At 38.7% G+C, this 15,643-nt stretch overlaps 1 protein-coding gene across 2 annotated transcripts in view; it reads left to right on the top strand.

Moving 5' to 3' along the window:
• The first annotated feature begins 3,170 nt into the window (after nucleotides 1-3,170).
• Nucleotides 3,171-15,643, top strand: part of LOC113007533 (hydrocephalus-inducing protein-like) — a 55,120-nt gene continuing 42,647 nt past the window's right edge. For both annotated transcript variants that reach the window (XM_026144201.1, XM_026144200.1), the window contains exons 1-18: nucleotides 3,171-3,268; nucleotides 4,184-4,288; nucleotides 5,521-5,646; nucleotides 6,338-6,457; nucleotides 6,739-6,873; nucleotides 7,681-7,880; nucleotides 8,152-8,276; nucleotides 9,808-10,009; nucleotides 10,192-10,366; nucleotides 10,992-11,091; nucleotides 11,365-11,483; nucleotides 11,829-12,052; nucleotides 12,220-12,287; nucleotides 12,403-12,644; nucleotides 13,035-13,135; nucleotides 13,796-13,931; nucleotides 15,060-15,224; nucleotides 15,320-15,472. In XM_026144201.1, the coding sequence (XP_025999986.1) occupies nucleotides 4,211-4,288; nucleotides 5,521-5,646; nucleotides 6,338-6,457; nucleotides 6,739-6,873; nucleotides 7,681-7,880; nucleotides 8,152-8,276; nucleotides 9,808-10,009; nucleotides 10,192-10,366; nucleotides 10,992-11,091; nucleotides 11,365-11,483; nucleotides 11,829-12,052; nucleotides 12,220-12,287; nucleotides 12,403-12,644; nucleotides 13,035-13,135; nucleotides 13,796-13,931; nucleotides 15,060-15,224; nucleotides 15,320-15,472 (2,469 nt within the window). In that variant the 5' untranslated portion in view covers nucleotides 3,171-3,268; nucleotides 4,184-4,210. The remainder of the gene's footprint in view (nucleotides 3,269-4,183; nucleotides 4,289-5,520; nucleotides 5,647-6,337; nucleotides 6,458-6,738; nucleotides 6,874-7,680; nucleotides 7,881-8,151; nucleotides 8,277-9,807; nucleotides 10,010-10,191; nucleotides 10,367-10,991; nucleotides 11,092-11,364; nucleotides 11,484-11,828; nucleotides 12,053-12,219; nucleotides 12,288-12,402; nucleotides 12,645-13,034; nucleotides 13,136-13,795; nucleotides 13,932-15,059; nucleotides 15,225-15,319; nucleotides 15,473-15,643) is intronic.

Here is a 15,643-nt window from a genome sequence, read left to right as displayed (position 1 = left end):
CACTTAAAATCAATCCTTTGATTTTTTTCTGAAAATCGACAGTGCCCCTTATAATCCCGTGTGCCTTATGTATGAATTCTGGTTGTGTTTACTGACCTCGAAACGATTTTATGTGGTACACGGCACTCGAAAATCTGTCAAATGTTTTAGTGCGACTTTGCCAAGCTACGAACCCGCACCACTTGATGGATTGCCGGAGCATTACGGCTATATTAGGCAGGAGCCTCGCGGAGTGATACGTACTGTGTTTCAACATAATATTACCGTATTGTGTGTGTATAACCTCTTTTTAAGTTGTGGATATTATACATGGTTATGCTGAGGATATGTCGGCCAATTTCTACTGGAAATGCCTTTTGGTTAAACTGTCAGCAAGGAATTTGCACCGTAAAAATTTTATATAACTTTAATACACATAAAAAACAGCTGCTTGTTTAAGTGAAAATGCATTAATGGGGTTTTTTGCACTAGTAAAGTTGTGGAGTTGTAAAGTATTTTGTCTAGTGTCAATTAAACCGTCAGTTATATCGTTATCGCAAATCTTCAAATGTATATCGTGATAAATATTTTTGGTCATATCGCCCTGCTCTACTGGAGCCTATCCCAGCTGTCTTAGAGTGAGAGGCGGGGTACACCCTGGACAGGTGGCCAGTCTGTCGCAGGGCTAACACGGAGGGACACAGCCATAGACAACCAATTGCTCTCACATTCACTCCCACATTCACACCTATGAGCAATTTAGATTAATCAATTATCAGGGCCATGCAGAAACGTTTAAAGGGGCGAGTGCTCAAAGCTAAAAAGGGGCACATTGAACCAGGCTGAATAACAACAACACACATTCATCAAGAATCTAATATGGGCAACAAGGCAAAGCAAACGTAGCCTATGTTTTACCTGATGGGTACAATGTTGCTGTTAAGGTGTTGCTGCTGCTCCTGCTGCTGATAGTGCTGGAGGGCAGGGCTGTGCTGATCTGAGACTGTAGACATTAAAAAGTCCATAGGAGAGATGGTAACTGATTAAACAAGTGTCATGAGATAATAACAAAATGCAAAGATTGGTGACAGCGCTTGGAACCATAAGGCAACAAAAACTGAGAAATAAACTAGACTGTGAATCACTCTTTGCTTCTCTTCTTCCTTCCATCCCATCATTTCATATATCACTCTCCACTTGCTGTCCATCTGAGAACAAGGCACAACTTGCTATTGCAATAAACTATTATTTAATTATCCACACTTAACAACTCTTACACTTAATCTATAATAAAATGATGACAGAAAAATGTTATAGAAGCAAAACATTTCAGTTGTGCTTATTATTTTTGTTTATACTGGAATACCTCTCCAACAACTGGTACATGTGTTAATGTTACCTGTGCTCTTTGTAATCCAGCTGCTGAGGGATCCACTACCTTTAGTAGCCTCACACAGCTCCTACTGTTTCCTCCTCATGTCCTTACCAGCCATGTCTGGACAATGATATATCATGAGTAATAATTTAAAAATCCATATACATAAAACACACACATGCACACACAGTGACATTTTAGACCTTCTTCAGAATACTGTATATACTGTGGGCACAAGTTTCCATCATGGTGCTGATCCAGAATCCTACCCTTATTATTTATTACTAGAGCTAAAATAATAAAGCAATGAGGGGGAAAAAGTAATAAATATGAAATAATGTATTTATGATGATTCCATTTGTTTCACTATCCACTCTGTGCAGGGAGAAAGCTTATTACGTTTTTAAACTGTAGAGATACAATAATTTTGCTGCTGTAAAATCAGCATTTTGTCTTATTTAAAATATAAATCTAATATAATCTGTTTCTTAATGTATGTTCTTTAAAATACAGCGTGTTTTTTAAATATTATAATTATAATCATTATTATGTGGACATGCATATTAGATCGTTTTTTAGTGAAATATAATCCCTCCAGAAAGGCAGGAAAAGCCCGGAAACTTACTTTAAAACTAAATATGTTCTAAATACTTTAAAACTAAATATGTTCCCTAAAACGGTGGACAGAGCTACAGACCCATGACAGCCTTACACAGGTAGCCAGCAGCTGTGACCAGCACTACTTGTGCAGTTAATAAAAGGACAGGTAATGTTTGTCGCGCTGTTGCACAGCACGCTCGTTTGTTTTAGTTCGTCAGTTGCAACAAGACAGCTTACCAACGTGTACGTAATAAGCTAATACTCCTGTGTGCTACACACTACAGTGTACGCTGTACACCTACTTACTGGTTTTGTCGCATCAGTCTGTGTCTCTGAGTTAACTTGTGTTTCTCCTACAGCTCCGGACCGCAAAAATTGCGCGTGCTCTTTGTGAGCTCGTTCCCGGCTCGTAACCAGCGCGTTCTGCCGTCAAGGGCGATCATTGGTTAAATGTGATCATGTGACTAATACAAGCCAGATCCTTTTATTTAGCAAAACTGTGATTAATAGTTAAATATTATTGTTGAGGGGCAGGACTCCGCACGCACGCACACATATAAAAAAATAATTGCCTCAACAAAAGGGCACTTTGGGCACCCATCAGGAAAGGGGCGGGTGCTCAAGCCCCTTCCGCCCCCCCCTCTGCACATGCCTGTCAATTATCCTATCCCCACTAACTGCATGTCTTTGGACTGTGGGAGTAAGCATTAAGTAATAATCGTAATAATTTAGGAACTATTACTTACAAATTACTTACATTTACTTACAACTGTTTTGTTTGCTGTAAAAACGGACTTTTTACCATCTTAGTACTTTTAAGCAAATCCAACTATCAGAACCAACAAACAAAGTTAGAATATTAGTTGTGAGGTACTTGCAAAACTCTGGTGTTTGATCATTTTTGTCAGTTTTTTCTTAGTTATATGCTTTTCTCCCTTCCTGGAAAGAGAAAAGTGAAAACATATATATGCACTGTGACTGATTCAAAAACTTTACAACTATGGAGACTTTGAGTAACATATAAATAAAGCTCATAATAATGCTGAATAACAACAATTAAATATAATCACTTTTTAATCAATTAGTCATTTTACTTGCTTTTACAAACTTACGTGATAGTTGTTGTATTCAAAAACAACCATGTATGAGAAAGCCTGCTTTTTGTCTGTCACAGCTCGAGCCAATCAGCAGACCCTATACTGAGACGTTGGTAAGTGTGTTGCCACGACAACGAACCAAGACAACACTGACTTGCGCGCTGGTAACTGGCTGACAGAGGGCTTGATGTAAGGTAAAAAGTTCTTCGACACAACGGTGAGTTCTTATTAAGATGCTTGTTTGTGCAGTCTGTTAAACGATCCATTATTAACGTTAAAGTGAACGCATAGAGTTCTTACAGCCTATACTGTATGTACAACTACGGGATCCACGGTTTAAGTATTGTGAAGTGCTTAAGAGAGTGAGAATATAATGAAGTGCAAAACTCAGCGAACAGTACAACTGTTAGCATAAAAACAATGCAAACACGAATAAAACAGCTAGGCTTTAGAGACTGTTTATGCTCCTCTTCTTCGTCAGTGCTCCAAAATGTTCTTATTCACACGGAGCACTGCACTCCGTCTAGGGGTTTCTTAAACTTACCAGCTAACACAAAGATTTCTGAATAAATGTGATGTCGTGGTCTCTCTCTCTCTCTCTCTCTCTTTATATATATATATATATATATATATATATATATATATATATATATATATATATATATATATATATATATATATACACCCCATTTTTTTCTTCTTTTTGGTTAATCAAATGTTTCTACGGTGACATCAATGACAAATTTCCTTTTACTGATTCAAAAAACCCATATTTCATTAAACAGTCATGCGGCCATGCTGAGAAAGCACTTGATTTCTGAAATTGAATCTAAATCTTCAAATTACTGTACCATAAGTATGTATGACATAAACTGAAGTGGACATGGTATACCATGTCCACTGTTTGCCAGGTCTCTCTTGGAAATGAGATTTTTAATCTCAATGAGATTTTTTACCTGGATAAATAAAGGATTAATAATAATAATAATAATACAGCATATAGATTTCAGTTGTTAAAGACACACCCTAATGCTACTTCTGAACCTGATATGATAACTGAAACATAAAAAAATGGATGTCTAGTTTATGACTCCATGTGTTCTCTTGTGTTCTTCTGTTTCCATTCTTGCAGGTGATTTTGCCATACAACATATTCAGAATGAGCATCACTCAGGTGAAGAAAAAGGCGTCCCTGCTATGCAACAATAAGCGTGTGAAGGAGGGGAAAACAAGGAGGGTGAGGTTCTAACTTGCATTTTTTTCCTTTTATCTCTGTAATTTTGAAGCTGCTTGCAAGTTATGTTGTGAAATATAGCCATATGACAGCTTTGAGGTGACAAGGAAATGAAGATGTTACAGCAGATGTCAGAAGTGGGATTTTCTGACAAATAAACAGCATTCTATTTTCTTGTGACCTACTTCTTGCACGCTGTCCCATTCTTTTTTAAATAATGCTTAAAATGACACGTTGTCCTAATAATCACTTTGGCTTCTCATAGGGAACAAAATGAATTACATGACTACAGTGTTTTGTTGCATTGACCTCAGCCTAACCATTTTAGCTCTCTTCCACTTCACTTACAATTTTCTCAGGTCAGAATGTGGAATATTGAAGTCCATACTTGCTTACTTATTTGGTAAGATTGTTAAAAAGAAAAAATTAGGCTCATCATCAGTGTGAGCTGCGCTGTTACACACCTGACAGAAACTAGTTACAATGTTCAGGGATGCAGTGGAGGGATTAACATTTTCTACTCTGCATTAGTTGTCATTTCATCTCATGCTCTAAAATATTTAATATTTTCAAAATAAGTGCATCCAGATAGTCTTTAGATTTTATAAAGACTTCAATCTGTGATATTTTGAAACTAAAAGACTTAGTTTGTTACGAGAAGCCACCAGTTTGCTTTGTTTCCGTTTAGATATTGGAATCCATCAAGATTTTAAATAGTCAGATTTCCAAAATAAAAGCTCCCTCATTAGATATGGAAAATAACATGTTCAGAAATATAAGATAGGTAATGACAGATAATCAAATCAAATTGTAAAAAATATTCTATCTGCTGCAGATGCTCGTTTTTACAATCTTGTGGCATTTATCTCTCTAACTGCATAATAAAATTAATAATAATAATTATAATTATTAATGATAAAAGCATAAATATTGCATAAGCAGTTTTGCAGTTATGTTATTCATTTAGATTTAGAATTAAGCTAAAATCATTTTCCTTCAGAGAGACTAAGTGCAATTAGTTGTTTTTTTGCTTTAGGTGCACCAATGACAGAGGATTATGTAGAAAATACAATACCCAAAAAATGATGCACAAAATTAATATTGTTTGAGTTTATGTATATGCAAGCATTAGAGCTGTAAGCTGAGCTGTTTCAAGAGCAATAGCCTACAGCTCAACGCCTCATTACTGCTGATTAGGAGACCGTAAATAGGCCTGTGTTGCTGTGTGTTTGCAGGTGACTCCATCAGTTTTCTCCCAGGAGATGTTGCAGTCCACAGAGGAGCGCCTGAGTAACACAGCTGAGGTGCACCCACCTCGCATCCTGGAGTTGCTTGACCTGAGCGCCGCTCCACATCGCAAAGTAAATGCCAGCTATAATTCTGTGATATCACACTAGTTTAAAAAACTTTCTTCCTATTACACACAGTGATGCGGTATAACATTAACTGGGAACCAACAATAACAGTGGCAACAGTCTACCGTAAAAGGTGCAAATTGAAAGGGAGTTCTTATTTTTAAATATTTTCTTTGATATCACTTACTCCTGCCTAGCCTATTGCCTAGCAATATGTAGAGACTCTTGTGCTGCAGAAACAGCTCAGACCCTTCAGGTGAAGAACTGTAGAAAGGCCAAGGTTGAAATAATCAGGAATTTGACTCAATCATAGCACATTTGCCTGATCACCAGTCTGGTGATTTTTCACGCTCATCATTTGTAGAGTTGTCGCCACATTATATTTTCTGCCCATAATTGATTGTATATTTTAAAATTGCATCTGCACAAAAGCTAGGACTGCATAAAAAAGAGATGATTCATATTATTGGCATCATACTGTGTGTCCATCTTTTCACTGTTAATTAGGAAAAACATGTTTTCTTTTCTGATCATTACATCAATATGAATAAAAAGCTTGTTTAAATATTTACAAATATTATCATGTGTTTGTGCTCACAAAGCAGCAAAGCAAATGCACTGTTCAATACGTATTTTGTGCAAAGTATGAGGTGAATTTGAAATCTAAAGCATTGTCTCTGTATGTGTGTTTGGCTAGGGTTCTTTTCCAGATATAGATCAGCCGCTTTTTCAGCCCTACCCTTCTGAGTTGGTCTTCCAAAATTTCTCTCCTGGACAGACCTACAAGTTACCATTGCTGCTTCTCAACAATGACAAGGTATATTAATCAATAAGAGTAATGAAGATCAAATAATTTTGAAATCAGCATGACTGTCAAGCCTATATTTGAATCAGAAACATTTGTGAAACAACACAACCACAGCATGACTATTTGAAAAAGAGAAAATGTGGGGAGTGTGAAGAAAAGGTCATTGCTGACTGGAGGAAATCTGAATAAGATACCATTTTCAAGCAATGATTAATAATCACTACCTTTGTCCTTCTTGCTGTGCTGGGTTTATGCACTTATCTACAGTTTATGTTTATTTTTTTGTTCAGGTTTCACGGCAAGTGAAGCTGGAGCAGCAGAACTCCGTGTATTTCAGTGTTTTGCCTTCAAGTGATGCACGCAGCAACGTTGCACCAGGAATGTCTGCCACTTTCACAGTCTTCTTCACCCCACACGAAAACAAGGTACAAGAGACGTTTGCATTTGATTGGACTTTGCAGCACAAAAACAAAGAAGCCTAGACTGAGAGAACAAAACACAAAGTCACAATAACCACATATAGGATGAGGATAACCTCATATGATCTTGTATAGCCTTTACCAGACTTTCTGCATAAATGTTTCATGAAGTCTCAGTTAGAATCAGAATCCACTAAAAAAAATTTGTCCTAAATGTTGAATTTAACTAAATTAATTACACGTAAATTTTCTGTGTAATTTTGGTACGTAAATACAATATGAAATTAATCAAGAGAATATACTTGATTTGTATACATTTTCCTTAATGTTTAATTATTTCAACAAATAACCTTCTGATTTTGTCACATATATAATTTAAAAAATGTTTTTTTATTATTGGTTCATGTTTATTAAGGAAAGAATCGTTTTTTTATTGTTTTAAGGGTTAGGACTCAAGTATGATATTTTTGGTTTGTTTGTTATTTACATTTGAATAACTGAGCAGCTAATGGAATAAACAGCTTGTTTCGCTCACCCCAAACCTGCAGCGTCAGATGGCTGCCACTTCCTGAGCCTCATTGTATCTGTGGTATATATGTCTCTATATTACTGTAGGGTCTTTGCTGCCTTTAGGTGACTGTTGTTGTGAATTGGCGCTATAAAAATTCAGTGTAAGAATCAAACTGGATAAAATTGAACTGCTTGTGTGCCCAAATTCAGTGGCACAAAATTATTTAACAACTGATATAATAAAGTATATTGAGTTTATAGAGTTTGTGTGGTTGCAACAGGCTTTTCTCCTTGTCTACACAGGACTACCACCATAGACTGGTTTGTGTGACAGAGAGGGAAAAGTTTGAGATTCCAATCCGGGCCATTGGGCCACGTGCCATTCTTGACTTTCGAGACAAGCTTGACTTGCCCGTGTGTCCTGTGAAAGCTTCAACTGAGAAGACTCAACTTGTTTGTAATGTAGGAAACAGCAAAGCCAAATTCAGGCTCCACACAGAGAGGTGAGAGTAAAACAGTCATTCTTGTACCCAGTGAATAGTTATGTTTAAAGTTCAGCTTGTGAAAACTGATCTGAAAAGCTCAGTTAAATACATTTAAGAAAAAAATTCAGAATCATAAGTGAACAGAAAACATTTTTTACCTACTTATCAAAAATTACATAATGGAGTCTTGGGTATACCTTTAACTAGACTTTACAGTACTTATTGTTGGGTCTAGTTAAAAGTTTGCTTTTCCTCTGTCAGTTTCTAAAACAGTAACCTATTATTGCAGGCCTTTTTCAGTGAGACCTGAGTTTGGGTCACTTGATGTTGGCGAGAGTATGCAGGTGACTGTGGTTTTCCACCCAATGAATACAGGAAACCACAGGCAGGATCTGTTGCTGCACTACCATACTGGTGAGAAAACAAAACTGTGACACCAATGAGACTTGTGTTGAAGACTCTTCAAGATGTAACAGATAAATACACACTGATAAGGGGCTTGCGAGAGCGGTGCGTATGTGTTTGTTGGTTAGGGGGCCAGTGAAGTCAAAGGTGACATACTGTAGGTGATGAAAGAGAATATAGCCAGTCTTTAGGGAATGAAAATTCAGCTCATAATGGCTGTATTATATCACATTTCCTGCTTGGTATGGCTATCTCAGAGGGGTTGTTTTCTCTTCTCCCTGATTTCTTCTCATAGTACATGTTACATCTTAGTGGCTTTGGTATTGTTAGGAAATCAGTTTTACCCCGGTTCTTTTTATTCCTCGAGCATCCAGAGATGGCACCGGACTCAGTAGTCATTTTCGCAAAATCTTTATTCATCTTTATTCATCTTCATTTAAGCATGCACTTCTAGAAGGGAAGACGAGGCCGGTGGGTCCCTCTGCAAAAATCTTCACCCCTTTGTTAGTTACAGCCAGCTTTATAGAAACAACCCCATCATAAACCCCCCCCTACGGTGTGCTGCAAACTCTGTCTGTGTCTATGTGCACGAGCACATGAATGCCTACATGTGCGCGTTCCCGCGTGCCTATATGAGTGCTCGTGTGTGCACATGAGTGAGTGTGCGTGTGGATGTGTGTGCGTGACAGTTAAAACACTGTGGGTGTAGGTAACTCCCTAGAGGTCATAAAACCCCTCTCCCTTCCAGACCACAGGTATCCAGTTACAAATGTTGAAACCCTCACCCTAAAACATCCTCTGGGGAATTTCCAATCAGCATTAACTCTTCTCTGTTTCACTTTCACAGCTCAAGTGGGGGAGGGGTACAATCTACTCCTAAGTTCACGACAGAGTCAGCCTTTATTATTTAAGGGCAGTGTCAGTGTCTCTACAACAGTTCTACATTCTATGATAACACATTTCTAAACTCTAAATCAGCTAAATATTCTACAGCAGGGGTGTCAAACTCAAATACACAGTGGGCCAAAATTCAAAACTGCAACAAAGTCGCGGGCTAACGTTAATATTTATTGAAATATATTTATTCCTCCAGATATAAGAATGAATCTTTTCTTATGGACTCAAAGACGTTTTGCTGAAAAACTGAATATGGAACAAGCAAAGCTTAATACTAAACAATATATATATTAGCTGTATAATACCAGTAGGCCAGCTCTGATAGTAATTTGGTATGGCTTTGCGGGCCAAATGTAAGTAGGCTGCGGGCCAAATTTGGCCCGTGGGCCAGAGTTTGACACCTATGTTCTACAGTATACTGCCAGAATCTGGTATTTAGGAATCTCCTGTTGTCTTTCAATTAGACAAGAGCAACCCTGTTAAATTTCACTTAAATCCCGACAGTATTCCTCCATATTTTTACAAATGACTAATGAAAACAAAAATAGACAAAAAAGGTCTCTTGATACCTATTCTCCACCACTTATGTTACCCTGTGGTAACCAGTTACTTGGTCATAAGCACCATGATATCTTCTACTCAGGTGAAGATGTGTACATTAGCCTGCATGGGTCTTGTGAGGAACTGAACATCCACCTTGAACCTGACTCCATCTGGATGGAGAATACTTATGTCTCCCTGATCAGTACACGCACAGTGTCCCTCACCAACCACAGTGGCATCCCTCTTCAGTACTGCTGGACTGTGTGGCCCAGCCAACAAGAAGAGGACCTGAGCTTACTGAGGTATTTATGCAAGAGCACAAAATGTATTTATTAGAGCATGTGTTGCCAGAAATGAGCTCGGGTACCCATCACATTCTTTCTGTCTTGTAGATCTTTGTCCTTCTACTGGCCTCTTTTTCTCTCTGACCCTCCTCATTTGCTATTTGTTATACTTTTCACTGTCTCTCCCCACTTGTCTCTAGGGAGGGCTCAGTGCTCCAGCAGAAGGAAGAAGTCGAGCTAGGACAGTTGCTTAAGTCTGACCCTGCAGGGATCCATTACCTCCCGCTGCAGTCCAGAGCCCCACAGGAACACAGAAGTCAGGATGCAAACGACTACCTCTTGGCCCTTTCACACTGTATAACTGTGGAGCCTCCGGTGTGTTTGTGTTTCATTGTCTTGTCGTGTGTTCACATGATTTTCCTCTTGCCAGACTGATTAGTTGAATACTTAAATGTCATTACATTGCCCATTGTTTCTTTTCCATCAACTCTAGAGGCAACAATGCCTCCTATAGTATGTCTGCATAATGTAATAGTTTTAAGTGGGGAGAAGGAACAGGAGCAACAGCACTTGAAATTTGTTGATGTTTCCGTGAATCATTTCTTGCAGCATGCTCTACCCTCAGAGCTGTATTATTGCTGTGAGAACAGAATTCTGAAAAGGTTGATCAGATCTGATGTTAAAACTGTCACACAGACTTTGTGATCAAGACTGTTTGCATATAACGTCTGTCTGATTCTTCTGTGACATTAGAACCACAGATTAGGGCCTTTCTGTCCAGAGACCTTTAGAAAGTATGAGCTGCTCTGTCTTCTGTCCCCAACTCAGCCCCATTCCCTGGACAAAGAGATAGACAGCACAGAGTTAGGGAGGTCACCTGCGTGTGTGTGTATGTGTAGAGTAAAGCCTGACCAAAAAATCAGTCGTTTTCTTCTTACGTTTTTGTAATGTTTGCATTTTGATTCACTAAAATAATTATTGTTGTCTTTACGTGTTTCAGGAGGGGGAAATATGGCCCAGCACCACAGCGAAGTTCACCATCATCTTCAAGCCTGAGGAGGCCAGACTTTATCAACAAACCATATACTGCGATGTCACAGGTTTATTCCGGTTTCTCAAACACACACACATACAGCAGCAAAAGATAATAATTCATAATGTTATCAGTTTAATCAGTACTTTTTGTCCATTTTAGTCATGTTTACATTGTTAAAAAATAGAGCAAAATCACAGAAACACAGAGGCAACTTTTAAACTTCACCGTCACATGCATAAAATCTGTGTGATGTTTTCTTTCCTGTGGCCCTACAATTTTCCTTTCTCTGTCTTTAGTTCTATTGTAACTCTTTCATCATGGCTGTTTGTCATCTTAGGATGTGAATCACCGTTACCCCTCACAGTCAAGGGCAAAGGCACGGGCCCTCAACTTGTGCTTAACTATGATGGGATGAACTTAAAAGATTTATTCATAGGTGAAAGATTTCGTCAAGAGGTAAGAAAAACCAAGCCAGTGTGAACACGTTATGTTATTCCCAGTATGGCTCTAATGTAGAATGCTTGAGCTACAACTTTGTGTGAGTTGAATTCAGCCTTGGTGGATGCACTGCAAGGTTATAGTTCTTATCCACAAGATAACAAAACAGCATATATTGTTAACAAAGCTGTAAAATAAAATAAAAACAAAATCCAAAGTTTTTCTTTTGACAGTTTTAATGCACAAATGTAATGCTGAAAGACTCTACCACCTTTTTATTAATTCATCTACTCCATGAAACACATTTTGTATTTAGATGATCAATATTGGGTATTTGTTCTCATACAAGAATTCATTCTTCAGGTGCAGTTGTCAAACAAAGGGCCAATTGATGCCCCTTTCAGGTGGTCAAGTCCTGACACCACTTTTGGCCGCTGTTTCTCCTTCAATCCCGAGGAAGGTGTTGTTCCCTCTGGCACCTGCCAGATAGTGGAAGTATCGTTCTGCAGTCCCATTCTGGGTTCATTCTTTGAGGAGTTGCTGCTAAGTGTGGCAGGACAACCTCAACCACTGACCTTCACTGTTGGGTAAAGTTAGCAAGCAGCGAGCCAGTTCTCTGCCAGGACATTTACATGTAACACAGCACAAATAAAAGCTGACCCAGCTGTAGTAGTGGGTCTATTACACTCTCACTGCATATTTTCAAATCTTATTGTTCCCGAGGTTTCAAGGTTTCTTTGTCTCTTCTTTGCAGGGGTTCCGTCATTTGTCCCACAATCCACTTCAGTGTTTCAGAGCTTAATTTTGGGGATGTAGCCTTTGGTACATCACTTTTGCTCTTCTAGTTTTTATAACATATATCCAGAGAATAATGACAGACATCATCTTAATATTTTCACATTTTCTCATATTGGCTTCTTTTAATCTCCCTGCATAGGTTTTCCAGTAACAGTTGGTTGTACGCTCTTCAACCCTTCCTTTGTACCCGTGAACTTCATCCTGCGTGTCTTGGGAGACGGGCTGGGCTCTCCTAGTGTTAGCTCATTCAAACAGATTTCGGATGAGTCACTGAAAGATTGGCAAGGTTATACTGCTAGAGATCTTCATCCATGCCCTGTGGAGTTCACGGTCAGCCCGGCAGCAGGCTCAGTGCGTAGCGTGTCCGATGTTGACATTAAGGTACAGTTTATTAACACCATCCCCGCCACTGACAAAATATTCCAGCAATCAGTGTTTTCATGTTATGAAATAGTAGGAAAAAACCTCAAATATTCTGTTTTTATTTTTATATACATGTAAGTTATGTAGATTATTTAGATAATATAAAAAATATCTGGGCAATCTTGAAGGATTAGTAAATCTCATTGACATATTTTGCTGGTTTAGAAAATAATCAGATCTCTAGCCAGCAGTCATCATCATGGTGGTTACTCTGTCGATACTGGGGTCTTTAAAGCTGAAGGTGACATTAATGAACTTTCCTTTCTTTTTAACCTTAGACACTTGTTGTCCTGTCTGTGTATTGGTGTATTTGTGGTCTTGTTGTATGTCTGTGCGATGTTTGTACAGGTCACACTGTGCTCCAACACAGTCAGGACATACCAGCTGTCACTGGTGGTGGATGTTGAAGGTGTTGGGGAGGAAATTCTGACTCTGCCTATAAATGCTAGGTACATAAACATGCTTAATGTCCAGACGTACTCAAATAAACAGTTATTGAAGTCATTTCTGTCACAGCAAAATGAATCTAACATGTCATACTGGGCCCATTTACACAGATCTTTATTCTCTATTAGCCTAAGACTGAAAATCTTTTTCCCTTTGAAAAGGGAAACGTAATAAAAAATGATGAATAAGAATGAATGACCATCCATCTGATATAGGAAAATAGAATAAAATGTCTTTGTTGTGGTGTCTTGGTTGGTGGATGAGACCCAGAAAATCCATGAAACGACATACATTACTATATTTTTTCTTTAAAACCATTCAAAGTATAGTAGTTTTTACTCAGCTGTATTTGTCATTAGAGATTAAATGGAACATATTATGTTCATTACCAACTCTTCAAGTCAAGCATCCCTTAAGGATCCCAATTAGTAGGGTGAGTGTTAAGTAATCTCTTCTGTCATCTTTTTTCCTAAAGCAATGTAGCTTTTTTTCTTCCGGTAGTCTCTGTTGCACTTTTGTTTGTTTGCATCCATTGAACTTGAACTTGGAGGATTGATAGAGTTTAGGCATGATGAAGTGCAAATACACATCTTTTATTCTCCTCACCTTTTCCTTGTTTTTCTCCTGATTGTCTGACTTGCTTTTTTCCCCTTTGTTGATAGGTGTGTTGTGCCTCAGATTTTGGTGGATACTCCAGTGCTACACTTTGAAAGGTGTTTCCTCAATCAACCCTTCGAACAGAAAGTGCGGTTGACCAACCCCAGCAATTTGCCTGCCTGCTACGGCATGCTTGATCAGGTTGGATGGATCACCGGAGCAACAACAATTATAGAGTTTACATGTTTTGGCAGCCACTAAAGTGTTTTACACTGTACCTTTCCTTTTCAATCAATATGAAGTTGGAGCCAGGAGAAAGTTAGCTTAGCGTAAAAATTAGAAATACCCACTTTTAGTTCGTTGCTTGCCACAAAGGGTCACCACAGGTAGCTCCACAAATTTGATTTGGCAGATTTCTATATCAGACGCTGTTCCTGATGCAACTGCTAAGGGATTTGTGTCTCTTCCTTAGAACAAACTGGGATCTTTCACTTGTTAGGCAAATGTGTAAACAGTTACACTGTGGAGCCATGAGCATAAAGATTGGAAATGAGCAAACAAAAGAACTGGCTTTGTCTAAATATAATCAAATGGTAAAAGGCCTGTATTTGTATAGCACTTTACTAGTCCCTAAGGACCCCAAAGCGCTTTACACTACATACAGTCATCCACCCATTCACACACTGGTGATGGCAAGCTACATTGTAGCTACCAGGACCTCTGACCACCACCAGTAGGCAACAGGTGAAGTGTCTTGACCTGGAACCTTCCGATTACAAGGCGACCTCCCAACTCTTGAGCCACAATCGCCCACAAACAACACTGTGTCTGATTTGATTTCGTCTTCTCAGCCTAATAAACAGCTCACTCTTCTTATTTTGGAACTCTGCGTGTGTTTCTTGTATTTCACTCAAAAGATGTTTATTTGGGATTAAGTTTAGAAAGTTATGTCAGGTGGTTCCACAAAACTGTGTCATGTAACTGCTAAGAAAGCGTTTAAGTTTTATTTGTGTTATTTTGCTTTGAATTGATTTGGATTTTTGAGACAAAGGGCAACAAAAGCTTTCCTTATATAATCAGTGACTGTGCTTCATATATATATATATATATATAGCAGAGATAGATTCTTTGTGTACACATGCACTGAGGCAACTTGTGGGCGACCGTGGTTCAGGGGGGCGCTTTGGGTCCCTAGAAAAGCGCTATATAAATGCAATCTGTTATTACACATGCACTGAAGCAACTTACCTAAACACATTTTGTACCCGATCTGTATGCTGACATTAAAACTTATGATTTAGTTTTTCTTTTTGCTCTCCCTGTTTTCAGGAATATGAGGATAATTCTTCGCTGCTTTTAGGCAGTTCTGCACCCAGAGGAGTGATTCATCCGGGCAGCTCCGAGGAGCTTCCTGTGCGTCTCCTAGCTAAGGCCCCTGGAATGCTGCATCACACGATACGTATTGCTGTATTTGGGAGCTCCCAGCCACCCCTGGTCAGTGGAAGTGCATGTGTGGGAGTGCAAGTTGTGTGTAGGTCTGAATACCGGCATGGTGCTTATTCTCTAATCCTACTTCTGTTCTGTTTCAGGAAGTGGCCTTATCATGTATTGGGCACGGGCCACTAGTTCACATTCAAACCACACAGCTACACTTTGGCAAAATCCCAGTTCTGATGGACATTGGCAAAACCCTGCTCCTGTCAAACCACTCGCCTATTCCAGCTCACTTTACCACTCCAATGGTACAAACACTCACCCAAGAAAATAAAAATACCATTTGTGACTTAGACAGGCAGGCGCATACTATTTACTTCATATCTGTCCAACCATAGATCTGTTCACGTATTAGCAGTCCGACTTTCTTAATTGCTGTGATTGATCAATTATCAGTCTAATTGGATATGTAATTTATG

Source organism: Astatotilapia calliptera, chromosome 16 (genome assembly GCF_900246225.1).
Source record: "Astatotilapia calliptera chromosome 16, fAstCal1.2, whole genome shotgun sequence".
Classification (NCBI taxonomy): Eukaryota; Metazoa; Chordata; class Actinopteri; order Cichliformes; family Cichlidae; genus Astatotilapia; species Astatotilapia calliptera.
The sequence above is the reverse complement of the archived record's forward strand: the minus strand, read 5'-3'. Positions and strand labels throughout refer to the sequence as shown.